Below are 27292 nucleotides of genomic sequence, written 5' to 3'. Positions count from 1 at the left end.
ACAGTTCCTCTGCATACAGGGTGGGTGCAGGGGAAAGCATTCCCCAGCCTGTCCCAGCACCAGCCCAAAGACTTCCTGGGATCTTCTGCCCACACTGGAGTTGGCAGAGGCTTTGGAACAGGGCTCCATGGAGCAGCTGTCACTGCTCTTGGGGTGTCTAATAGGGGAGGTTTCTATTTGCAGCTGTTACTGATATAGAGCAGGGTGATGGGTAAATTGCAGAACATTTCTTTGGTGTGTTTCCACTCTCCTGTCTGTGATGTGGCTGGAGGATTTTTGCTGGCCAGTCACAGGGCTGTCTTCTGCTGTACAGCAACAACCTTGGTGTATTTGTGCTTAGTGCTCAAGGTGATTTTGGGGCAGGAGGGGGCTGTTCTGTCCAGGTCTCAGGCTTGACATGACAAGATAAATGCTGCAGGAGGCAGTGGTGATGGCTCAGTGCAAGGCAGTGCTGCAAGGTGAGTGCTGAGTGTGACTCCATCCACAGCACGTGGTGAACTCATCAGAGAAAATGTGAGCAAGGTCCTGACCATCTCTCTTGGCACTTTGCAGGCTTGCAGGGACATGAACTCTGGTGCTACCACCTCATTTTGGACGTGCCATAGAGGCACAGTTGCAAGCTGTCACCTACCCCAGAAGGGGCTGTGTTCCCTGCAGTGAGCACAGGAGCTTTCACTCCTGAACGGAGCAACTTTGAGTCTTTTTGAGTGGAAAGTACAAAAGAGAGGTGTGAGATGCTATCTTAGTGGGCAAAAAAAAAACCAAAACAAAAACCAAACAAAACCCCCAAATGACTCCAGCTTGCTTAATCATCTTCATTCATCTTCTGAGTACTGGAGCTTTGTCCATTTTCTTTTGGTTGGTCAGTGCTTTGTGCAGAATCTGCTGGCCATCAGATTCTCAGGAGCTGTGTACCTTATCTCCTAGTTCTCTTTTGTTCTCTTCTCCATGAAATGTTGAGATAAAGACTTCTAGAGCCACTGAGTGGTTGTGGATCACATCTTCTGTTTCCAGAATGAAGCCATTCTGGATGTGTGCAGCCTGTTCCCATACTCACTGACCTGAAGAGCTGCATCCTAACCCCAGCTGATGCCTGATGCTGAGACCTGAACCCAAAACCACAGCTGAAATGCTTGGAGCCTAACCCAAACTCCTTCTTAAGAACCTGTGTAAGTTTACTCTATTTTTCTGAGCATCATTAAGGCTGACCAGCTAACGAGTTATTCCAACTCCATTTACTATGGAAGGCATCTCCATAACTAGTCTGTGGTTAACTTTTGGATGCCCAAATTAGGAAAGCTGGAACCACAAAAGCAAAGGAGCACAAGGAAACAAAACCCAAACACAGTTCTCTAAAGGAATAAGAGATTCAGCACACATAATCCTCTCTGCTTCACTCGAGTGCAGCAACTGTTTTCCCTCCTCAATCTAAAAAAAATCCTTCCTAGTTTTTAAAATGTGTTTTTAATCCAAGGACATTTATTTTGTTGTGCAAATCTTGTGATGATTCCCTTCCTGCCACTTTAATAAAGCATAAGGAAATTTAATTTTTAATCTAAACATGCTGTTTATGATATGACTGCAGAGCAGCTAACTGCCTGCTAGATGGTTGTCATCAAGCACAGTGTTTCTAATGTCTGTAAAGCCCCCCATATACTTAGTAGATGAACTAAATTAATGAAATATTTAATGTCCTTCTGGGGACTTTTGCCAGCACTCATTAAGATAAAAAAGTGCATTTGTGATATATTGTGGTGGGTTTTTTTTCTGTTCCATATAAAAAAATGCCCAAAGGGTCCCCTCTGTTTTCTACCTCGTGTTTCCTCCTAGCTGAGAAAAACATCTCGTTTCCTTTTTATTTTTAATTTTGCTCAATAATTCCTTCCCGAGCCTATGCATAATTGATGACCTGGTAGAATTACCAGAATGAAGAATGCTAAACTATCCAGGAAAGAGTTGTTTTCATTTTGATTGCTTACAAGTGTAAAATAAACAAATGAATCCCCCCCCTAGTTTTGAACACCTGAATAAATATGTGGGAGGACAGTTGTTGTTGTTTTCAAGAATGTAACAGCTCGCTGGGTTCCTTCTTCCTGGCTGAAGAAGCTTCAGGTCTACCTGTAATGAAACCACAGAACAACACAAGTGGTGTTTTAAATGGAGAGAGCCAAGTGCCAAAAAAAGAAGACCTGAGTGCCCCTTTCTCTCATTTTAAACAGTTTTCAGGTCTTTAGGAATTAAAAACCCAAACCAAACCAAGAGCAAGCAGGGCACAGAACTAGGAATGTCATCTTTAATGCATTTTAGCATGGAAGTCAGTGTTACTTAAGTTGATAAGGAAGATATTGTATATGGTAGTAATTATTAACTAAGTATGCAGAACAATTCTTTTTGTCTGAAATTAGCCAGGCTGCCACTGGTTGCTGGAATGAGAAATCTCCCAGTTGCAGTGATTTCCCCTCCCATGTCATACAGCAAGCTGCAGAATTTCTGCTTAGAAAACATTTTTTTTTTTCCTATTGCTGTCAGGGATTAGTAATGACTCTGGCTTCAGAGAGTCATTCCCTCTCTCTGTGCATTAGGAGAGTTTTGTTTCTCCTCATATCAGGTGCCCTCTGGCTTGCTCTGGGAATGGTGACTTTGGGAAAGGGTCGGCGTTGAGCCAAGTGTGTGCCATGGGGCAGAGGGGCTGAGGAGGGAGGAAGGGCTGGGATTCTGCTAGGCAGAATCTGTCTGGCAGTACAGACCAGGCTTGTTCTCCCTTCCTAGGAAACCAGATAAGTCATAAAGTCACACCCTGTCCTTCAGTTCCAGACAGAAAACAAACTCTAGACTCTTGCTTCTCTCTTACTTAACTCTGTGTGTCTTGTTGGTCCTGTGTATGGATGTCTTCTGGGAAATGTTTTCCAGTTGCCTGAATGGAGCCAATTTAATTGATTTGATTCCTCCAGAACCTTAAGAAACATATTATAAATGTTTTTGGTTTTCCTTAAACTAATTCATTATGTCTGAAAGCATTTCCCATTAGATGTTGCCTGGGATGATGAAGCATTCTACTAGTGCTTTGTGATGGGCTGCTTTTCTGCTCCATTTGTGTTTCTCTATACTCAGTTCTCTGCAGAGTAAGTGGGAACTGTTTTAACTCTGTCTTACAAATCATCTGCTGCCTTTGGAGTAGCTCTTGGAGAGCATGACCTCCCTGCTTAGGGGGCTGTGCTTTTGGAGCAAGAGCATGTGCTTGCTGGCCTGGCTGAGGAGCTGCAGGTGACACGAATTCAGTGAGGCTCCAGGTAACTCACATGCTGTTCCCATGCACAGCCTTGGTGCAGGGAGATGCTCCTTCTTGGCACAAGCTGTTGGTTTGTAAATACCACAGGGAATGTGTCCCCTGGGGGCTCTCTGAGAGGCAGAGCAGCCATGTGAAGAAGTTGGGAAGAATGCAAAATGCAGGAGGAGGATCTTGAGTCTTTACAGCCCCAGCTCTTCCTCACATTGTGAGATGAAGGAGGTGGTGGTGCTTTTTTTCTGTACTGGTTTACCTTGAATTCAAGCTTAAGTTCCAAGCAAGGTCAAAAGTGGAGTTTTAATAGATAGATGGTCTGGTGGGAGGTGCCCCTGCCCATGCAGTGGGCTTGGAACTGGAGGAAATTTTAGGTCCCTTCCAACCCAAACCATTTTATGATTCTGTGGTCTGGATTTGAGCAAACTGAGCTGTGTTTGCTTACTCCAGTACAGCCTTTTGGGTCTGTGGTTCTGAGGGGTACTGCCTCTGAGTTGGGTAAGGCAGCCTGGCAGAGTGAAGGAGAGCAGTTCCTTCTCTGTGTGGAATTCCTCATGCTGAGTTGTGATGTCTCTGGTGCTAAGAGGAGGGGAAAAGATGTGAAAAGGCAGGGAAGGTTCTGAAACAAGCCCTGGGGCCTGTGCTGGGGTGCTGTCAAGGCTGCTTACTGTCTGTCCTGGTTCCTGTCTGTCCTGCCTCATGCCATGCTGTCTCTCCAGGTACTGCAAGAGAGGCAGGAATTAAGGCCAGGTTGGATGGGGCTTGGAGCAGCCTGGTCTGGGGGGAGGTGTCTCTGCCCATGCAGGGGGTGTGGGAATAAATTATATTTAAGGTCCTTTCTAAATCATTCTGTGACTTTATGAATTCTCCCTCTTGTTAAGAAGCATAGGGACAGCAGAAGTGGACTGTGGGTCAAGTTCATCTGGTCCTATCCAGACCTTCCTGGCCTTGAGGGACATCACCAGTGGGAGCTGGGATGTGTCTTTCCCATGGGGTGTCTGTCCATGTTCTCCGAGGGAAAACACCTGCACATAACTTCAGCTCCTACTTGAGGGAACATCTGTATTCTAGAGAGGAATTAAATTTTATCGGTGGTTCTTTTTTAATTTAATTTCTTTTAATTTTTTTCTTATTGGTCCATCTCAGAGCAAAGCAAGCCCTGTACAGAGTTGCCATGCTGGCCTTGGGCACTGGTCAGCTAGTGCCCGGGGCTCCCTGGAAACCTGGAGCTGCTCAGTTGCAATAAGGCATCCCAGCAGCACAGCTGCTGTAATTGTAATTGCAACATGTAATTAAGGTGATAGGGAGCTGTGTTACTCACATGGGCCATTTTTCCATTAGAAATGTAGGATTGTATTTGAATTCTCAGGTGACAGAAGCCACCGTGGCAGAGAGAAGGTAGACACTGACGCCTGCAACTGAAGCAGAACAGTGTGATCATAAAGACCTTTTAACTTGGCTCACTGAACCTGACATCACTGCACTCTTGTCTTTCAATCTAATCAGCCTGCACTAGAGTTGAAATTCAGCATTTTGCTGATGTTATTGTCATGGTTTCTGACTGGAATGCTAGACACTGGTCTTTTTATTTCCCCTCTGGCTCAGCAGGGTGGTGAGCAGGAAAGAGATGGATTGATTGAGGATAGGAGCTACAAAAATTATGACTTTCCTGTGTGGGGATCTCTTCAGCCTATCCCCCTGTGGGTTTTAAAAGCAATGTGGGTACTCTTAAAGTTCTTTTTGGTCTTCTTTCAGTAGTAAGGTCTGAACCAGAATCCCTCATCTGAGCATCCTTTAAGATTGTATATAGGTGGTATTTTGAAGATGAGATTGAAAATAGTGTGGCTTGGGCTCAGATGGTCAGATTTAAATTAGTTTGTTAGTTATTGATGGTTTTTCAGGCATTTAAAATGATGTATTAAGTACTTCAGATGATTAAATACTGGCTTTTACTCCTTTCCAGCCTCCCTCTTAACCTGCCTGAAAGAGAAAAAATGAATTATTTTTGTGACAGTAGCGAGGAGTCCTCAAGCAGAATTATTATTTCTCTGGAGAGCAACAGAAGACTTTTTCAGAGGAAAGCATGAAAATGTGATTTCTAAAAGAAAAAAAAGAAATATAGTGAAGATTGAGAACGTATCATTTAAGAGGGTATCCGAAAAGCAAAGCAAAGCTTTGGAATTAAAACAAAAATTTAGGCTGGACTTGATGATCTCAGGGGTCCTCAGTGGTTCTCTGTGTGTGGAATTCCTTGAGCTGAGAGAGCCATCCCTCCTGGCTGCTGGAACTTCAGCTGCAGCCCTGGATTCAAGGTGCTCATCATCATCTTTAAGATAACCAAATTCTGCAATTTGAAGCCCAGAATTGCTCATGCCAGGAAAATCTCAGTTCAGAGCTTGTTGTTGTAACTGGTGTCCCTCCAGTGAGCTGTAGTGCAAGGACTAACAGCAAGCAGAGCTCTGAGTGGCTGTTGCAAGGTGGAAAATCATCCACTGAAATCCTTCAGTAATTCCAAAACGTGTGTCAGAGCCAGGCTGGTCAGGGCCCACGAGTTTCTGTCTCCAAACGTGCTTCATGAAATTTGTCCCCTAAACTCTCCCAGGTGTGCCCTGCTTCTGCAGTTCCTTGCTGGCCTGAGTCTTCTTGTAGGTGCTTTCTGAAATTTTATCTGAAGTAATATTTAGCAACGATTTCTTGCTGGGTTTTTTTGCTATTGTCCTGGCTAAACTCAAGCACTCCATTTTCCCTGGAGGCTTGTCCATCCTGGTTAACATGGAACCCTCTGCTTCTTTTTCTCTTGCTTTGCTCATCTCCTGGTCTCTCAGTTGTGTTTTTCACTCTCTTAACCATGATCCTGATGTATCTGAGCCACCCCTGTGGGTGTAAGGTGAGTTTAAGCACCCTCTGAGAAGTGTTTGTGCTGCTGGTGGAGTCTGGAGCCATGAGATGCTGCTCCAGGACACCATGAGGAGGGAGATGTGTCTGTGTCCTGGGGAAGGCAGGTGGGGCTACTCCCAGCTCTTACTACTCCCCTACTCCCAACTCCGCTGCTGAATATTGTTTTGGGGTGGCTTTAAGACTTCCCATTAGTTAATTTTTGCCCTTCTAGCAGAGTGATGAGACTCCCTTCTCAGACACTCAGGACAGGTTGTGCAGAGCTGGAAGCATTATTTGCAGGCTGCCATGATGCTGTGTGCTGCTGCTGCTGCTGCTGAAATTTTTCCTCCTGTTCTTCCTCTGTGCTGGCAGATAAAAATGAGAGTTGCTGTATGGGGTGCAGCAGGACACTGGGAGGGTTGGTGACTCATGGCCCATTGTGGAGCTCCTGAAAGGGTTTTAGTCTCTCATTACAGGTTTCTGCCTTTCTGATCTAAGCTGAGGGATGCAAGTGTTGTGTAAAGCATCTGTCTGCACTGAAGTCAGGCACTCCCAGAGCCTGCTGGAACTCTGCTCACAGAGTTACTGGGAAAGCATGGGAGGACTTCTGCCACCAGCTAACTTGCTTGAATGGTAGAAAGGGCAAAGCTTGCACTGTTTTTAAATGATTAGGGCCAAAATTCTGCCTGCTCTGCTTGGGCCTGCTGCTGCTTGGTGAAACTGAGAATAGATTGTGGAAGTGGAGGGCAAGAGAAATTTGTAGGAATTGTTGCATTTGGTACTCTTCCTTTTTCAGTTGAAATGATACAAAGGGCTTAATTCAGCACAGAATAAATCTCAGTGTTGTTGCACTGATTGTATAAAGCTAGGCTGCTCTGCTCTACATTTGCCTTTCAACTGTTTATATTACCTAAAATGTCATTCCAGAGGGGAGTTTGGCTTAGGACTGCAGGGAAACCCATTTTATTCCTTGTATGGACCTGGTCTCCCACAGCTATTTTAGTGAGTAGCTAGAAAATATCCTTCAGTGAGCCATAATTTCATTTGTGTTTATGTGCATAGGCCAGTTTAATGGGGGAGCTGTGCTGTTCTGCAGTTCTGCTCTGCATTATTTCAAGGAAAGGACAGGATTTTTCAGGTGTAGGCTAGGGTTGTGTTTCTTTTCTTTCTTTCTTTCTTTTTTTTTTCAGTGCTGTATTTAAAACCACCTCTTGAAATCACTGTGTTCTCAGTTTAGCTGTTGAGGAATGAAACCCTTCTGTGCCTAGAAGAGGCTCTGTTAAAAAAAAAATGACATCCCCTGTTGGTGTTAATCAACATTGCCTTTTGACAGAATCAAGCCATTCTGAAAGCATTACAGGAGCTGGTTCCAGCTCTCACATCTCAGCTATCAGAAACTCATTAATTTCCCTTGTTAGAACACAGAAGATCTGCTGGTTCAGCAGGGGAATCAGAAGTCTTTGTTTAAGCTTTTATCCTTGAGACTACGTTGTGGCTGAGCTGCAGGAGCCAGATGTAAGGATGTAAGCTGGGTATGTCCTCACAGGACAGCTTCCCTTAGGGTGGATCCCCAAAGGGTGGTAAGGAAAAGGCTATTTTTTTTACTCTCTTTTTAAGCTGGCATTATGTTATGCTGAAGAAATAGTTTTGAATCTTTTTATGTCTGAAATGCCATTTGGTGCTTGTTCAGAATACTCCCTGGTGATAATTGATATTCTGTGATCTTTTAACTTGGAGGAGATGTTACAAAAGTGGTGTGTGTCTGTGTATATATATACACATATATAAAAATTACTAGATATAATCAGAAGTAGTCATTTTGTTATGCCACTGAATACCCCTTTCAAAGAGCAGCATCAGTCTCTTCTGCTGTAGGCAGCAGTCATTTTAATATAGCTGCCCAGGCTCCTCAATATATATTCTAAAAAGTCCTTTATTCCTCTTCCAGGGGATTCATCTCTGGAATTAAAGGGGAAATTGCACCTCTAACAAGGCATGCAGCCTTTGCATTGAGACTACCAACTACTGTCATCCAGTGTTATAATCTTTATTCTTTAAGTGACCTGGAGCCAGATTTCCAAAGGTATTTATTTGCTTAAGAGCCATTAGACTCTAAATGGGATTTCAGAATTGCCTAAGTAAATTAGACTTCTAATTCACACTGGAGATCTGATTAGGAGGCTTCATGTATCTCTGGGTGCCTAAATACCTTTGTATAGCAGCCTGAAAGCATCCACGAGGGTTTGGCTTCTCTGTGGATGATGTTCCTAGCACATTCTTGTGGTGGGACAAAGGAGCATAATTGGTAGGAAAATACCCACCAAAAGTTGTTGGTTGGGCACAGTGATGTTGAAAGCAGCATACCATGACATAGAATTTAAGCCACAAATTCCAAAGAGCTATTTTGTCTCCAAAACTAGCTTGGAAAACCAACAGGAAATTCCCTTCTTTCTTTGTCTGGGAGTTTCACAGGTGCTGAGTTGTGTTCCTGAATACCTTGGGTAGAAAATCTCAGTACCACCCTTCAGAGAATTCTCCATATGGGGAGGCCACAGCACCTGTTTTTGAGCAGTGGTTTGCAAGAGGCTGTGAATACAGCTGTGAAAATATTACTGTGCTCATAGTCATACTGCTGCCAGTTGCAAATGCTGAACCCCTGTACTGAGCTGTTCAGTGGCAGCCCATTAATAAACCCTTTATAGTTTTCCACTGCAGGTTCTTGAACAGCATCTGCCTCCTTTTTGGCCACAGTTTGTTCTGGCTCGCCTGCCAGGTACAGTTAGTTAATAAATGTTTAATTTAGTTGTCATTAATGCAGACTCTTGTTACATAGGAAAATAAATGGTACATTAAAAGCCTCAGAGCCACCCACACAGTAGAAATGGAAGCCTGCATATTTATTGTAAGCCCACCTTTGGAGAGTCATGTCCAGAGACATGTGGAAGGAGGAGAGGAACCAGTTGTTAAAGGCTTAGGCAGAAACAGGGGCAGGAATGAGGATTGTGAAGCATCTGGAGCAAGAATGGGTGGATGAAGGTTAAACTCAGACCATTAGAAATATGGATGTGCATCTTTAATGCCCAAATCCTCAAACTGAGGTGTCCTTCAAGGTGATCTTTCTATTCTGTATTCAACAAAGGTCTCACTGGTCTGGTTCACTGCTTAACAGGCATCAGGTTGCCTGTGGGTAGGGATCTTGAATTAGTCCCAAGTCCTCACAATTAGGATATTCAGTGCTCAGACAAGCAGAGTGTTTTGGTAAATGACACTGGAGCTTGAGAACAGAGTAACTCCTCTGTGTGTCTGCTGGATGAGGTGATCTCTGCAGCCTAACAAGCTGTCCATTTGATAGCATGTGTCAAGTGCCCTAAATATTATGTTTATTTGTTTGGCAGGTATTGTGCTTCCTATTGGCAGCTCAGGTGGTTCATTGACAGTAGCAATTCACCTTTAATAACCTACCTTGAGGTTTTTGGTTTTCTATTTTTTTTCCCATTAAAGAAGAACTGAAATGATTTGTTGGGGAATCAGAAAGAAAAACCATTTAGATTTAAAATACTCAGAGCAAAATTGCTTTTCAGAGAAGTTCCTTTGCAATGTCTTTGTCTTTTCAGTGCTTTCTGCAGCACTGTTCCCAGAGAGCTGAACTCACTAACAAGAGGCAGGGATTGTAAGATAAGATGATCAGATACCTCAGTGGGAGCTGTGGGAAACGTGAGTGTCATGGAAAACACAGCTTAAAAAAAAAAGAATCCACCACTACCAAAAAGTAAGAAAAAGTCCTACTGTTGGGAAGATCTGTGGATATTATTCTTTGTGTAGTGCCAGGAACAAGATCCAGACCCTGGAAGTGGTTTTGGTAATTGAGCTGGATGTGTTCTCATGGAGTTTAAAGTTAATGATCTCTGCAGAGACAGAGGTGAAGGAGAAGAGGCTGATTTTCTCAGTAGCTTCCAGACTTCTACAGGACCTGCTTTCCCCAGATAATTTAATTTAACTGCTCTCTGACTCTTAAAAGCAGAATGATAAGCTGGCTTTTGCTGCAGCCTGGATGTCTCCAAAGGGTGGTAAGGATGAAAGGATGTTGTGTCTGCTATTTCCATATGCCTGCACTTGCTGGGTGTAGCACCTCATAGTGAGGAAGAAAAACTGAAGGTGTTTGAACTGCTGCACCAAAAGTGAAGACCTGTTTGCATCACTGCTCTGTCTCTCTGTCTGTCTGTCACCATTTTTGCTAGGTCTGTGTGATTTGGACAGATTTTACATGGCATGGTCAGACATTGCAAGGTCAAATTCAGATCTCCTGCTAGAGCTGTTCCTGCAAGTGACCTCCAAGTTCTTGGGTCTGGTTCCATGGCCCTGAAGAGGCATGGTGGTTACAGAAGGTGAAATGATGAAGAGCAGTGCCTAGGTGCCTTTCAGGTCTCAGCTAAAGTTAACATGGTCAGAATTTCTTCTCTGCGGGAGGTGAGGAGCTGTGTCTGATGGAGCAGCCAGAGCAGCAGCACACTGGTACCTGTCTGCCCCCAGCACCCCTCTGCACTGCATCTCAGCAGGCTCTAGCAAGGTTGCTTCAGGTGCACCCTGGGTGCATTGTGTCTACAAGGCATTCTTTCTGCAAGTGAAGTGTAGGTAAGCTAAATGAGTGCTAATAAAGACACTGTAGTGGCATGTTAGCTGGAGTAAATCTGCCCTGTGCTGTGTGTGAGGAAGTTTCTGTGGAAATACAGGTTTCTCTTCCCTTGGTCTCAGTGTGGATTCATAGCTCTGGTTCATACTTCAGTTGGTCATCTCCTCTGCATTGTTTTTCCAGTTTCTCTGGAACCACTCAGTCAAGTTTTGATCCATCACTGTCAGTGTGTGTTATTTTATGACTCTAAGGCAGTGAACAGCTCTGAGTATGTAGCCTGAGAGGCTTTACAGTGTGTGGGCAGCTCTGACTCATTTGCACCTGTACAGAAGACAAGATTTTGTTGTTTGTTTTACATTAGTGCCAGGGGGACACAGGTAGGAGCACAGCCTCCATTTCTCAGGCTCTCCACAAAAGTAAATGTAGTTCTTGCCCCCTAAAGCTCACAGTTCATCCTAGTGCAAACACATTTTATCTGTGGTCAAATGAAAGAATCATTGTTTATCTATCCAGTTGAAGAATCAGAGAATGAAGTGTAATCTTGAGAAGTGGAGAGCAATTTTCACTCAGCCTGAAACAATACTGGGTTGTTCTTCCTTAGGACATTGCTGAGTGGTTTCTAGCTCAAGAGGAAACTGTAGTCATGGCTGCTGCTGAACCTCAGTTCATGTGGGTTTGGCTCTGACCTCTCCTAGTTCATTTATCCTCACTTTGTTTGACATCAGCATCTGGAATCTAAAGGCTACCTACCTGCCAAGCATCTGCAACAAAGTTGTTCCTAAAGTAAAATGTTGTGTTAGTTCAGCAGCACTAACTCAGCAGTGGGAAAGGGAAGAGAAGGAAAGGGAAAGGAAGGAAAAAGAGAAGGAAAGGAGAAAGGGAAAAAGGGAAGGGAAAGGGAAGAAAGGGAGATGGAAGGAGAGGGCCCTACCCAAAAGTCTTTGTCCAATTTGCAGCACATTTTGAGCATACACACTACAGTCTGTGCAGGGCCACCTGACAGATAATATGATGGGTTACAATATGGTTGTGCTATTAGAATACATTTTTCACCACATTTTTCAGTGCCTGGTTATGGGGGGAACCTTTAATTCCAGCCATGTGTCACATCTGTTTGAGTTACACATGCCATGAAATACACATCAGTAAACCAAGAATGACTTGAGGCATCAGAGAACTTTCTGAGCAACATTCCAGCCACTTGGTGCAGCAGTGTGCACTGAAGCAAATACTGTCAGGAGACACCCAGGGGAGGTGTCTTCTGTATTAAATTCATGCAGCAAAGCTGATTGACTCCAGCGGGTTTCCTGGCAAATCCCCAAACCTCTGGGATGATCTAAATCAAGAGGAAAAGTATTTTTTCAGAATGGCAGAATTGCAGTGTTCTAAGTGGGCAGGAAAAGCAGAGCAATGCTGTGAAATGTTTTGTTTTGTTGGACTGTTAGAATAGCTGCTTCATCAGCAAGAAAATTTGGTCCTATCTATCTAGCAAAATGCTAAATATGTTTCCATAGGGAACATGTTGTCCTTCTGACACTGAGGAAGATATTTTGTTGGGGGCTTTTTGGTGCTGTTTTCTTTTTTTTTTCAATGGCATAGCTGAGTCAGTTGGGGTTTACATCCTGTGAAAGGGCTGAAGCCTTTTTATTTGAAATATTAAATAGCAAATGCCACTTTTCTGCAGATCATCCCAAAGCAAAACACAGGAAGATTCTGTCTCTGGTGGACTCGTGCCAAGCAAGACATCAAATAGCAGCTAAAAAAAATAAAAAAACCCAAATTACCTAAATTTTGCCCCTGTTTGGATAACCCCCAAGTATCACTCATCAGAGGGAAATATTCTCCTCATTAGAGCTCTTTATGTTAAACCCATAAATACTGTCTGAGACTCAGCTAATGCTGATGCACACTAAAGCCCATTGCAGTTTGGTTCCAAAGACTACAAGGTGTTGGAAGAATTCCAGTGCAATATTTTTAGCATGTCACAAATTCTCTGAAACTGAAATGTGTGCTTAGAGATAGCTCAGCTCTGACAAAATGCTGACAGGTTCCCAACTGCCAAACACTTTTCCTGTCTGGGGGCTGCTCTGCTTCCTTGCTTCTCAGTTTGCTGGGATGCCCTGGCCCAGGGTTGCCACCTCGGGGAGATGCTGAATGAACTGGCTCTGGGCTCCACAGCTTGCCCTGGAAAAGAGCTCTGCAACTTTCTGCAAGGAGCAGGCAAAGACTTGGTGCTGCTTCAACCCGAGGAAGAGAAAAGAAGTCGTTCAAGATGGAAACAATTTTTAAGAAGTGTCTTTTCGGTGCAGGGCCCTAGGGTGTGCATCAGGTTGGCAATGAAAGGGAGAGCTTAGGTTGTGTGGTTGGTTTAGATGCAAAGCAGGGCAGAATCAGGTATTGCAGTGCTGCAAGGCAGAAGATCCTTAAATTTTAGGTGGGGGCTGGTGCCAGGAGATGAAGTGACTTATCCCAAGTTACTCAGAACTCAGCTCTGAGCCCCACTTCCTGGTGTCAAACAAAAAAAAGTGGGATACTTCTTGCTGCCAGCCATCTCCGTGGATTTGATGGAGATGGAGTGGGATCAGGTTGCAATGTGGAAGCAGCAGCCTCTTGACACTCGGAGGGTGGCTCCAGGTGCTCCTGTGGGTGAGCTGATCTGCTTTGGGGGGAGGCTGTGAACTGCTACTAAAGTTGAAGTTCTGCTCCTCCACTGCAGCTATAAAAATAAGCATCTTGTTATATGCCTTAGTTCAGGCACAGAATGCTCAAAGAGGAGGAGCATGTGGGTGCAGTTGTGGAAAATTTGTATTTTCTTAGCTTTTAACCTAAAAAATGCTAAACTTAGATCAACGTCTTTTCCTTTTTTAAAAAATTACTGTGGGTTTTTTTCTTAGCTTTAACAGGGCATGGCAAAACCCAGGAAACATCTCTCCTGCTTGCTGGCTGTATCTGCAGCAGTGTTTCCCTTCCCCTGACTGCACCAGTGCTCCCAGTGATGATAGCTGCTGGTGTTTTAATTGGTGCCCAGTATCCTCTGGCTGTCAGCATGCCTGCAGCATTTGGTAGTCCCAGTTGATGGCCATGGGCCACTGGGGTTAATAGGAATGCAGGCAGAGCTGGCCTGGGTCGCATCCCTGTGTGCTTTAGGGTGTATAATGTCCCCATGGCCTCCAATATGTGCTGGAAAGGAGATAAAATAAATCTTTCATTATCACAGACTAATTAGAGCTGGTATCATGTCCTGAGGGAATGTGGAGGGAGACCCAGGAGCTGCCCAAGAGTGAAAGCAGGCAGAAGGTGTGAGGCTGGGGAGGAGAAAATGTACTTGTACTGCTCCTCTCTCCCTTAGCTCATTCTTACATCCTAGTGAAATGTCACCTGGATGGGAAACAAAGCACGAAAAAATGTCCTCTGGTTTTGGAGCCCCTACCCTTGGCCCCTAAAGGAGGTCAGAAGTGTTTTCTTTCTTCTGTGAGTTTCTTTCTGAGCTGGCTGACGTGGCATCCTTGCTTTATAAAACCAGGAGATTGAAATTTTTTTTCCTTCTAGCTTGTATTTTATTTTTCTCTCGCCCACACCCCCTTTTCTCCATTTTTATTTTATTTCTCTCTTGCCTTGCTGGGTCTGGTGCTATTTTGCCTGCATCTCCAGCTCTGTGCTCCTGAGCTTCCAGTGGCAGGTGTTGCCAAGCCCTTGAAGAGAGCATCACTGCCCTTCTCCTCCCCCCAAATTTCATCCTTTTTGATAGCACTGGGCATGCAGCTCTGGGCCACTTTCTGCCACTGGAGGTGTGTGGAAGTTGATCCTCTGTACAGGAACACCTCACAGCATCCCTGGCTGAGCTGAATGTTCTTGTCTCCATCTCATGGGAGCTGAGATGATGTTTCTGCATTACTTGAAGGGCCTGAGAAGTTTCCTGGGGAGAGGCTGTGAAGTGTGATGTAGAACAGTGTTTATGTCATTAACTCCTTGGGAATTTAATGAAAAATACTTCTGTTTTGCAGCCCTAATTTTCATTTTCTGGCAGCCTTGGAGTAAGAGGGAAACTGTCAATTGCACTCAGTCCCTGAGCTGTTGTTTCTGGTAGGAAAGGTGGGCAATTTTGTTTGAAGTGATGATTAGCTGGGCTCTAATTGTGGTATTAGTCAGTGTAATGTCATCAAAGTGGCATTTCAAGGATGAGATGTAGTGAGAACTTAATTCTTTTATTTTTTTTCTGCTGAAGTTCTCATTTGAGATGATGGTTGCAGTGAGACTGCAGTGTATATACACCTACAGCTCCCTCTTCTCTGGGCTTCAGAAGTGTAACCTGCAGGGACTGGAGGACTTGTAGCCCCTCCTGAGTAATGTTTTGGTGGAGGATGGTACAAATCCTAAGCAGACTTGTCCATGGAGTCTTTACAAGTCTTATGTTATGCCTTGTGTTTACTTTCTCTCATGTATTTTTCAAGTGGCTTTGTCCAGTCCAGGATTTTTTCCTTCAGACCACATTTTCAGGGGGGTCACACACCATGTGGTGGCCTCCAGCTCCCTTTGGTCCCAAGGGAGTTTTTGGGTGAGTTTCTCAAGTGAATGCTTTGCTGTCTCTTGCCCTGTTCCTTCTCCAGTAGAGCAGAAGTGTTCTGGTGACCTCAAAGCTAATGCACTCCAGTGTCTCTGCACAGAGACAAAACCCCCTGTATCATCTCACATCTGAAACCTTGGAGAATTCTTCTATAGGGAAAAAAAAATTACTTTATTCCCTTACATTATTGTCATCTTTTCTTCCCAAATCTCCTGCTCATACAAGTCATATAAGCTTCCTCAGTTGAATATAGGGACATCACATTACCCTGACATGTAATCAATAAGATGAATAAGTGACAAATAATTTAAGATCTGGCTCATGTGGGCTGTATGGTGCTGCTGGGACACATTTGTATTGTTTTACCTGAAACAATTTGAGGAGTGAGACTGCTTTAAAATGATACTGCAGCTCATTCTTCTTCACACTACTGTAAATGTAGAGGAATACTCTTTATAGGGGAGGTGTTGGATCCTGTGTAATGAAGATCAGAAGTTTGTGTAGGATCTATAGCTAAGAGAAACTCAGGTATTTGAGGACTTGAAATTCTGATGTTGGCAAATAAAAGCAGAAAGAGGAGAGGTAAAGTGTGGTATTACACTATACATTGGTTAACAGCATGGACTTTAGAAGGTGCTCTCACTGTACTTGTTGAGGATCTGGTCTTTTGAACCTACACCTACTCCAATTAATGCTGTTAATATCATAATAAGCTATCTTAATTACTTCTAAAAATGTTCTCTTCATTTTCCAGATGGTCCCCTGGATATGATGGGAGCTTGCCCAGTCAGTTTTGGCCTTCCACGGGCAGATAGGAATCTGTTTGTAAAAGGTTTTAAATCCTCTCTTCCTAATTTCATGTTCTGCTTTGGCCTTGTTTATTCCCAGCTGAATACCTCTGATTATTTTAGTTGTCATGTGCTCAGCATTTGATGCTCTGCAGTAGAAGTGGAATGGACTGACTGTGCTGGAAGATGTGGTATGGGCTCCCAGGCAGCAACACTGATGGCTTCTTCCTAGCAGGGAGATGGCTTTTCAGGTCTGGATGTGAGAAAGAGCTCCTGTTTCTTCAGTTTAGCAGCTGGGGGGGGAGAGAGGAAGCTTTAAAACATCTAGGGGGAAGTGTTTTGTTTTCAAAATGTGTAAATAATGTATAAAAGCATAAATGGATGCTTAAAAATCTTTGCTCTCAGGGTCTGGATTTTAGCTGCTTTGATTGTCATACTGCCACTCTTAGGAGAATCAGTTAGTAGCTTATTGTGCATGTTCAAAATACTTAAAAAAACAACCTGCCCTGCCAGCCTTGTTGCTGCTGTTGTTGAAAGGACATGGCATGGTCTCCCTTTCCTTCCTCCAGAGAAACAGGCCCAGGCAGTGCTGTGGGATGGCTGGCAAGGAGTCATGACTCACTCCTGCAGATGGGGTACTGATGCCACCATAGGACTGAGAGCTGGAAGCCTTTCTGCTCTTGTTTTCCCTGAAATTATAGATTGGTGTGGTTTGGTTTGGTTTGCTGACAGCCAGACAGCCAGTCTTCAGTGAACAGCTCTTGAGAGGATGAATCATGGGAACAGCTATACTTGAGGATGAGGGTTTAGACTGGAGTTTATAGAGTTTGCTTAATTGCTTAATAATACAGCAAGGAAGGACTGGGGAAATTTTGACCTTTCGTGGTGTGGATTTGACTGTAGAGAAGGTTACCTGGTCACTGCAGAGGGGAACAGACCTTTGCCAGGCCATGTTTCTCAACAGTTATGCCTCAAGTAAACAGGCCCTTTGAGCAAGTCCCAGGTTTGACAACTGCAGTAGGGATTTTCATGCTTTCAACTAAAGAACAAACTCAAGCTCTCAAACTTGCATCTGGGAAGATGTCAGCAATCAGACTTGTTTCCTAAATGAATGGGATTTGTGTTCTCTGCTCTCATAGCTCTGTACCTCCCTGCTTCTAGATAATTTTAGTTACTTTCTTGTAGATTTTTTCTTACTGCTTGGTCCTTTATTACATCAGCATGAAGAAAATATTAACTTCTGCCATTCTGTTGGGGTGTCAGCTTCATTTTTAATTACTTAAACCCTTTCTATATGACTACTGAATGATTTGTATTGTAAGAGAGTCTAGACTGGTCTCAGGCATGAGCCAAGGTCTCATACTTCTAGGATTTTGACAAATGCAAACCAAAGAGATTATATTGCCCTTAAAGAAGCCATTAGACCCACTGTGACCTCTCCATCCTTTCATCTAGAGCTGACATGAAATTTCTCTAAGGTCCAGTTCCATTGATTTTGAAAGCAGAATATAGTGGCAGCCTCTGAGAAGGCATCAGGAGTGTCTGCTTCCCCCCTTGGTTATTCAATATTGCAGCTGGAGGTGGGGAGCCCATATGCAATGTACCATCCCCAGGTGACACAGAAGATTTCATCTGGCTGGGGCTGCCTCAAGCTGTCACAGGTGTTCTTTCATGTACAATAGCTGCCTTAAAATATAAATGACTGCATTTATTCCACCAGCTCTTTTTCCTTCTTTGGAATACCCCAGCTTGAGTTACACTACATATAACGAATGTTCTTGCTCCCTGGAGAATGAGTTTAATTACTGATGGAGGTGGGAAGAGGATCCATCCTGTCTGAGGTGTTAATTTTACCATGCTTTAATAAAGAGGTCAAGTGTGAAAGGCTGCTAAATACATCCCACTTCAGGGTGCTGAATAGAATGGAGGGGGGGTAGAAGGCACTGATATGATGAGGTTTTTGCTGCCTGTAGGAGTATCAGCTTTCCTTCTGCATCTCATTACAGGCAGGCAGGCACCTGGAGACACATGCCAACTTTTATTTGTTCATTGTGGTTTCTGACATTAAAGGCTTTTCCCATCCAGTCTTCAGAGCAGCAAACCAGCATGTCTCTGAGCTGCCAGTCATCCCTTGGTACCACTGATTTCCATTACAAAGATCAGGATTGTGTCCTCAGTGTCTGAAAATCTTACAGCCCTGTGCAGTGGCCCACGGAGGATGTGGGGCTGTGTCCAGCAGAGGACAAGAGGTGCTACCGTCTCTGAACCCTCAGCTGTTTCCTCCTCTTGTCTCTCTGAGTGTGACCAGATTTCTGTCAAATCAAAGTCTTGTTTCTGGCTAACTAAAAAAAACCAACCCAAACTTTGACCTTGGAGAACATTTGGGAAGAAAGCAGCAAAAAGTAGGTAGGCAGAAGGAAGGTGGGGCTCATAACAAGGTGAGAGAAAGAATGCTGTGAGTGGGGTGGCCAGGACATCCCCAGCTGAGCTTGGTGCCTTGCCTGCTCACTGGGGCAGAGGAGCAGCTCTGCACTGCCCAGCCTGGGATGGTTTTCTTAAGACTGAGCTGTCCCACTGCTCAGAAACACTTCAGGGACCAGGCACAGTAGTCCTGGTGCTCTCCAGCCAGCTGTCAGGAGGGCAGTGGATGACTTTTCCTACTGGCTTTTTCCTTGCTTATTGTCTCTATAAGTTGCTGATTCATAAGATGTTCTTGTGAGGTGTGACTCAGAAGCTTCTTTTCAGAAACTTTTCTCCTTGTATCTTCTGTTACCATTTCTCTGTAGTGGGCACTTTTCTCTTGCTTTTAAAGACCAACAGTTCAGCTGTGCCACTGCTGTCCTCTGCATCCCTGAAGGCTGGTGTCGTACTGGAAAAACACAGAGTTAAATATTAACATGTACTACTGAATGTTCCCACTGAAAAAAAAAGTCAGGAGCATTTCCAAGTAGTGAAAGCAGCAAAAGTTAACTGCAGGGAAGGAAAGTCTGCTTAGCTTTTAAAACTACAGCTCTCCTGATCATCTGAGCATGGGTAATCCTTAGAAACTGGGAGTCATCATTTCCCAAGTGCTCTCACCCAGACTGCTTCTCCTTACCAGCTGATAGACTTAAGGGAAGAATCTCATGTGGTGAATTAGTGCTGGAATGTATAATAAGTGTTTTTAAGGTAAGAGGCTGATTTTTTTTTCTCCTCCATTCCCTCTCTGCATTGTCTTGGCAATGGAAGTTTCACTGTTTGTTCAGAAGGGCCACACTAATGAATGTTGTTTGATATTGATGCTGCAGGAACTCCTGAGGCATACTGAGAGCTGAGGGTTATAAACACACAGCCACTTCCCTTTATATTAGCTGGGGACCTAATCAGCTGAGGCTGCAAATGTGGCATTTTCTTCTGCTGACTTGAAATGTCACCACCACTCTGCTGGAACAAAAAGGGGCACAAAAGAAATGGTTCTGGTGAAGCCTCTGTCACTCCTAGCAGTTTGGTGTATGGAGAACACATCTGTATTCTGTCCTGCTGGTTGTCTCAGGTGCTGAGGAGGCTTCTGCCTCAGTGCACTGGGAACCCCTGCTCAGAAAGTGAAGCTCTGGTGTTTGCAGAACAGTCAGAGGGTGGTGAAGCAGGAGCAATCGAGCCTAAAATCCTGAGTTGCAAGGGCTAGATTGCTTCCTGGGAAGTCTGTGTGGTGCCATTGCTGGAGCTTCTCTCTGTGCATGCAGAATCTGGGCACAAAGAGATGCAGTTACTCCTTTCAGAAAAAAAAAATCCTATCTTTTTGTTTTAATTCTGATGATTCTTTTTTGTGCAATAGCATCCAACATCCAGAGAGGTCTTGGTGTCTGCACAGGGTGTGTGGTTCTGCTCACAACCAGGCAGGCAGATCAGTCAATAAAACCAAGCCATGCAAGGCAGGACTTAAAAGAGACCTATTAGGCTGTCCAGCCCTCCTGCCTGCCAGTGGGTAGTTGCTTCAGCTGGATTTGCTCTGGAGCCAGATGAATACCTGAGGAAAAGCCAGGATCACATTTGCTGTCCAGTACTGGGGCTGCAGTTTTACACCAGAGCTGGCTTGGAACAAGCAGCTATAGCCCAGAGAAAATATTATTTTCTGGTCTGTTTGATTGAAAGTGTAGGCAAGGGTCTGAAGAGCATCTGATTGCACAGGTGTGCAGCTTTGCTGTGTGGTTTTTATCTTGTCCATGAAGCAAAGGCAAAAATCTGTGAGTCAGTTATCAATGGGAGGGTGAGTTTGGCAGGTGGGAGGGCTGGGCTGTCAGAGCAATTGGGAGAACAAGATGGTTACTTTGCTTGACCTCAGGGTGGGAATGTCACAAATGCAAAGAGAACAAAGGCCTGGCATCGTTCTGGCTGTGTGTGACACAGTGGGAAGGCTGAAGCCAGCTCCCATTTCCTATTAAAGTAGCGTCCTGCATCTTCCTGGAGCAGGCTGGAAGGCAGGGATTTAGCTCCCTGGGACCCGATGCATCTCGTCCTGGCACAGGCACCCGAGGTCTCAGTGCTCAGCAAAGCAGACAAACACGCTGCTGGTGGGGTTCTAAGCAGCTTCATCTGGTGACTGCTCAAGGAATTGCAGGCACATTTGTTTCATTGCGTTAATTTCTGGCTTTTCCCCCCTTCGTTTCTGTTATTGTTTCCTTACCAGTGTTTGAATAGAAAAAGAGCTCGGTGGCAAATTGTGTGGGTGCCCCACTCCTTTCCAGACCTGACGTGTTTGTATGTACAGAGTTATGGAGGAATGATGACCAAAGAAGCTCAAAAATTCTTTGGTAGAGCTTGTCAGATTTTTAATTAATGGGCATATAGCAGAGGGAGTGAAATCTGTTCCTTAATACCATAATAGGCAGTGCAGTGCTTCTGCCTCTCTCTGTCAGCCTTAGCAGACGGATTTATTTTTGGTAATGAGACATTTATCTCCTTTGCATCTATTAAGAGGCAGCTCCAGTGTCAAGAATCAGTTGGAAACAACAGGAAAAAGTTGAGTGGTGAAATGTGTTTCTTTTGGAGGCTTCTCCCAGCTTTGTCAAGGCCTGGAGATCCTTTTTCATTTTGTTTTGGTGTATTTTTGTCTTGCTGCAACTTGCGTTTTGGGATTATTTGGGTGCTGTTCCAACAGTAGCAAAGAAGGGTACAAATATTTAGATAGTGTAGAGAGGAGTAATGGAATTCCTTTCAGGGCAATAATCAATGTACTGTTGGTGTAAGTAATTTGTTATCAACACCTTTCTGTGTGTGTATCCTTTAGGACTTTCTGTTACCTCCCTACCTGATTGGAGCCTGTTGCAAGCAGACTTGCTTTTCTTCCTGAGCATCCTTGAAGCAGTCCACAGAAAGCCAGGGGTGAGTGGCAGCCTGATCCAGCTCACCTGCTGTCCCAGAGAAGGAATTGGGATGAAAGCATGCCATTAGGCAAAACAGTATGGGCTCTGCATGTATTGCTGGGCCTGATGTTGGTTAGGAAAGTATTTTCATACTTACGGACTGAGTAATTAATGCCATATTTAAGCAGGTAACCAAACAGATTGTTTTCCATCCACACAGAAGCACGTGTGGGCTCTAGTTGAATGCAGTGGGGTCTTTGCAGGCGTTTGTTGCAAATCCTGAGTGATGTATTAGATGCCTTTTTAATAGGTTTGCAAGTGTTCTATAGCATTCTGGAGGTGGGATGTAATTTTCCTGCTTTTAGGTTCCTAAGTAAGATTTCTTTGAAGAAGCTGTCTGGTGCCAGGAAGATTATTTTCAGAAACTGTTGTGTGTTCATACTATGAGAACCCTTCAAAGTATTTGTGATTCACAGCAGACATTCCTTTCAGTCTGGGTTGATATCCATCTCCTAAAGGTGACCCAAGACTTAGCAGCTTGATGCAAGGACTGTTTGGACTCCTGAGCTGATAAAGTGCTAATTACAAGAACCACAACCTGTGTAGTAACAACCACAGCTAACAAACATCACCAGGTTACTGTTCCAGGGGAGCTCTGTCATCCAGCTCCCTGAAACAACTTTTCCATGGAAGAAACTGCGTCCTCAGTGGAAGGGATTCTCTTCAGTACTGTACAACTCCTACAATTGACCTTACCTACCCATTGCCCTTCACCCTTCCCTTCAGTCACTGAAGTTATTCTCCTCATTTGGCTCCTGCTGAGGCCTCTCTGTACTACAAACAATGGTGCCCTTTCTTCCCCCTGTCCTCCTACACATGCTTTTGAATGACTGCTGGGATTACAGCCCTCATAAGGCAGAAAAAATGTCTCTCTTCATCATCAGCTTCATTTTGCAATCTTCTGTTCTTTCCATTACCCAAGTTTGGTGTAGGACCTTTCAAAAGCATCTCTGCTGCTCCTGTGCTTACGGATGCTTTTAGTTTAAAAAGACCTGGAAAATCAGTGACTAAGTTGAGGAAAATGATTTAATTTCATTGTCTGCTTTGAGCTGGACCTTCAGTACCTTGCACAGGGACTGCTTTCCTTTGTGATGCTTTCAGAATAGCAGAGAGGGTGAATCTCTGTCTTGTTCTTTCTCTTTCCTCTCTTTTATGCTGCACTCAGGTCTTAGGGCTGACTGTGTGCTGCAGAGCTGGGCATGTTTTTCCTTCCCAGGAGGTGTGGGAAGTGACAGCCTTCCCATTATTTCAAGTGGCCCAGCAGCCACCCTGTGATGTGCCAGGGAAATTTTTGCAGGCAGGGATTGAGAACAGTGTTAGACACCTGTGGGGAGAAGGATGGATAGATGTCTTTGTGTTCTAATAAACATGTGTAGAGAGTAAGCATGACATATATTTCTTATTAATTTTATTTATCTCATGTGGATCCTGTTTGCCAGCCTGCTACAGAGTTCTGCTCCAGAAAGTTGTAGCCCTTGTTCCAGGGATATCACTGCAGCCTTTCCTTAGAAGGATGACAAAGTGTGGTCATTCCAGAATCTGTGTGAAACCCTGGAGCTGGAAACACCTTCATTGTGCTCAAAACAGTACAGGAGAATACCAAGTCCTCTGGAGCCACTCCAAGGCAGGAGCTCATTTTGGAAGAACCTGTGTTCCCGTGGCTCTTAGAACTTTGGAGTGAGCTGTTTAGTAATAATAAAAAGAAGAAATAATAATGCTCCAGCTGAATGATCCCTCTTGATGAAGAGGCCCAGCATGAAGCTCCAAAGGTGAAGGTGAAGGTCTGATGTGGTTAGAGAGAGGCAGACATCAAAATCAGAGAAGATTAAGGAAATGTTCTTGCCCTTTCTGTCACAGAATAGCTCACAGGGTACAAACCATCTCTCTTTAAGCTTCCTTCTGGGTTTTTGGAGGCTGTCCAGATATGTCAGGTCCATTCTCTCTGCCAGGTCTTCTAATATGTTTCTGCTTCAGTGCCCAGCAGGTGTGGCAGGAGTATTGGCTGGGAGGTTCAACAGGACACGGGTGAAAGGGGAAGAGCTCCTGGTGAACAGGAGCAAAGGGTGCTTTGGGAGGGGGCAATGAAATGGAATAATTATGGATGAGACTTCTGCCTGAGATGCAGGGAAGGCTGCCCAGAATATCTGCTGCTATCCCCAGCAGCTTCCAGTACTGCAGCATCTTTCTCCTGGGGCTCTAGGGGATGCATTTGGCTGCTCTTACTTCAACATCCAAACATTTCACACTTCTAAGTCATTTAGAAAACGTACTTGAGCCCTAAAATAGTCCCTCAGTCAGAACATATGTTCTGTACGCTTTGCATGCTACTTATTTTAAAAGTTAATAATTTAGGTACTGTACTCATGCCTTGCTCAAGCTGCTTGGGAGCTGAATGGCTCCCAGCATGGTGCTTGCCAGAAAGGAAATCTCTGCATACTTTACCTTCACCAGACCGTTTTGCAAGGGGTGGGTGGCATCCTGGGTACTTTCTTCAAGCTGTAAATCAGCAGTGTAAAAGCAGAATTCTGTGTTACTGTTCCTGCCTCCCTGGCTGTGAGGAATGTGGCTGCCATGTGTGTCTGCTCCTCAGGGATATCCATAGGAAGTGTGTGTCAGTGAGTGGGCTCTGCTGGGCTCTGAAGGAATTTCTCCTCATGGGAGCCCAATGGAAACAGCAGTCCCTTGGTGCTCTGAATTAACAGTAGGTAAGAAGGGTTCATCTCAGAGTTACTTATCTAAGGGCAGCACTTACTCCTGTTCATAATGTTTGCTCCAAACCTAGGCATTCTGCTGTCCTGTGGTGGTATGGGAAGCTCATAATTTTCCTTGAGCAGTCTTGCTCAGAGTTTCAGGGCATGTGTACCTTGCTGTTCTCAGCCTTTGACTCTACATTCTAGCTAAAAACATCTCTTTTAAGAGATCTGACTTATGTTTTTATTTATTTTTATTTGTGAATTGTGGCTGAGAGCATGGGGTGATTTGAGTCAGGAAGTTTCAGTGCAGGTAAGCAAGTTGGACACATGGCACACAGCCTGTGGTCAGCATGTTACAGTAACCTTTGTGTTTGGAGTAACAGCACCAGCATTAGAGCATGAGAAAATCAGATTATGGGTTCAGTCAGGCTTTGGGTGTTCCCATGGCTGAAAGATTGGCTTTGGACAGGGGGTTTGATGCAGTGCAAGTGTAGTATTGGAAGGGAAGATCCAGGTCTGGTGTCTCTTATTAGAGTTCCTCCATTGGGAAGAGCAGTGTTACTTTTCCCTCACTTACTCAGACAGTAAGTGAGAAACCAAGAGCTGAAGGACAGAGGCAGAGAGCCAGCTGAGCCAGGCATGAGGCAGAATGGCTCTGCTGCTGGAAAGGCCTTCAGGGCATCAAGAGCTGCATTGCCTGCTCTTGAAAACATGAAGAGAAGTGCCTGTGCCAGGTGGGGAGGTTGGCAGGTGAGTTCCCACTCTGTGGTTTGAGAGCAAAACCTAGATTTAACCTTGAGTAGAGATGCTGAAAACAGATCTTCTTTAAGATCCCATTGAAATACTCTTAAACACCTTTTCCAGCTCTGTCTTTCTGGGCAGCACTGCCCCTAGTTGATTCTTAGGCACTGCCTGCAGGAAGAGCTGGGTAAAGGCCAACCTTTGATCCTGGTCCTGACTCCTCTGGAACTCTGCATTAAACACAGTGTAGTATTAGAACATTTTTAGGCATCAATCAAGCTGTCATTTATGTGACAGGATAGGAGAATGTAACTATTTGCCAAGTTCCATGGTGGCTTTAGCCTGTTTAGAACACACTTGAAAAATTCTGAAGATGGTGAGCAGGAGCTCTGTGTTTCCATGGTTGGCTTTTATTTAACCTGTTGTGGAATCTACACCATACCTGGGCCTGGGGTGTTAGATCTAAACATGTTCCTGTCTCCCAATGTTAACAGCAGCACGTTCAGTTCTCTGCATTTCAGCAGCCCAAGTGGGTGTTACAGAAAGTTTGGCACTGTTTCTCTTCTCAGATTAATAAACACTGATGATGTTACCTTGGGTCTCATGTAGACATGGAGGTCCCTGCCTCATAAAAGCAGATTTGTGGACAAATGGTGACTCTGAGCTTTAAAAGATAACAACAGTACTTGAAGCAGATGGGCTAGAAATAATGGTCAGATTTTCCAGCAGACCCCAGGATGGCAGTTTCTTTTACTTTAGGCTGTGAGAACATTTTATAGTTCATTTTTTTCTAACAGCTCCATTAAAATGTTTTATTCTATAACACCTACTCCTTTTTTTCTTTCCCAGGAGGAGCCCAGAACATACCTGTGGAGCTGTGACTTCTCTTTCTCCAAGCTCTGCCCAAGGTTTGTACTTGATGCAGTTACTCTTCCCAGTATTCATCTCAAATGCATTGTGGAAACTCAGAGAGCAGTGAATTTCAAAGCTATTGGCAGGAGATGACTACTTCCTGTGTTGTTGAATGCAGTCTTTTAATCACAATACAAAGCTCAAACACAGAAAGTTGCATTGAATCAGAAGCAGACTTGAGAACTGAGGTTCATGTGTACAGCACTGCCCATCCTGACTGCTGCTGGGGATGCTCAGGACTGAGCTGCCTGGTGTTGGGCAAACACTTGGTTTCAGAGGCTCCAGCAGCAGAACAGAGCTTTTTACCAGCAGATCTGCACTGACTTCAGAAGTCAGTGTCTGTTAATTACTCTGATTGCCTGAGGCTGTACCCTAACTCATTAGTCACTCCTGGGCAAGTAATGTGGCATAATGGAAGCACTGAGTCCTTCCTCTGAGCCTTCCTACCTCTCTGTTAGAAGCTCTTGGTTTCTAATTAAGCACTGACTGAAGGCTGGGCTGCTTCTGCTCAGCACCTTGGTACCTGAAGCAGCTTTGCAGAGTTGCCTGACACAGAGAAGGTGTTTTCAGCAGATGTGTGAAATATGGACCTAAAAATAGGATGGTATAGTAAATAAGAAGCTGATGTTTAGAGGTTCAAAGCTGTCCTTGCTGTCTGGTTTGTTGTGTAACTTGGAAGAACTGGAATAGCTCTTGTGGTGATAATTGGTAACATATGGTTGCAGAGTTAAGAATAAAGAAGGGAGTTTTTCTGGAAGTGTTACTCTAAAAGCCCATAATACAGCATGGTATTTCTATGTCTGTGTTTTGTTCTGAACTAATGCAAAAAAATATGTAACCTAGTGATTAATTTCTATATAATTCTGTGCAACTGCAAAATTTCTGAGTGAATTTCTTGGTTTCTGATGAACTCTGCATGTCAGCTCCCTCAAATACAGGACATGAGACACTAAAACCCAGAGAAAAAATGCCCAGAGTGGTGTGAAGTGTGGACAGAACCATTCCTGCCTCTGCAGCCAACATCAAGAGAAAGCTGAGATTTGAAATATTTGCTTTGAATTAGGCTAGCATGAGGGTCTGGAGGGAGATCACTTAGAGGAGAGAAGGCACAGGGGTTGGAGCTGAGCATCCAAATTCAAACCTGGAGAGAGCAGGTAGGGCCATTCTCAGTGCCATCATGTTCTGTTGGACCACTTCAACTCTTGCACCCTTTAGCTTTGAAACTGCAGTGTCACCAAACAGCTGCATTTTTGTTTATTTCTTTTTTCTTTCTTTTTTTTTTTTAATCCTAGAAGCTTCTGACAGTCAGCAAGGATCTCATCCAAACAGTCTCAGTGGGCATTAGCAGGCAGCTTGTTCCAGCAAATGCATTATTACTTATTAAACATTTATACAGCAGCATCAA

General features: G+C 44.3%; 1 protein-coding gene across 1 annotated transcript in view; it reads left to right on the top strand.

Moving 5' to 3' along the window:
- SORBS1 (sorbin and SH3 domain containing 1) overlaps window positions 1-27292 on the top strand; it is a 185531-nt gene that overhangs the window by 59686 nt on the left and 98553 nt on the right. Inside the window, exon 5 of the mRNA XM_030453736.1 lies at window positions 25825-25883. Within this exon, the coding sequence (XP_030309596.1) occupies window positions 25825-25883 (59 nt within the window). The remainder of the gene's footprint in view (window positions 1-25824; window positions 25884-27292) is intronic.

The sequence above is a fragment of the Calypte anna genome, chromosome 6, assembly GCF_003957555.1.
Source record: "Calypte anna isolate BGI_N300 chromosome 6, bCalAnn1_v1.p, whole genome shotgun sequence".
In the NCBI taxonomy this organism is placed as follows: Eukaryota; Metazoa; Chordata; class Aves; order Apodiformes; family Trochilidae; genus Calypte; species Calypte anna.
This window is presented reverse-complemented; position numbering and strand designations above follow the sequence as displayed.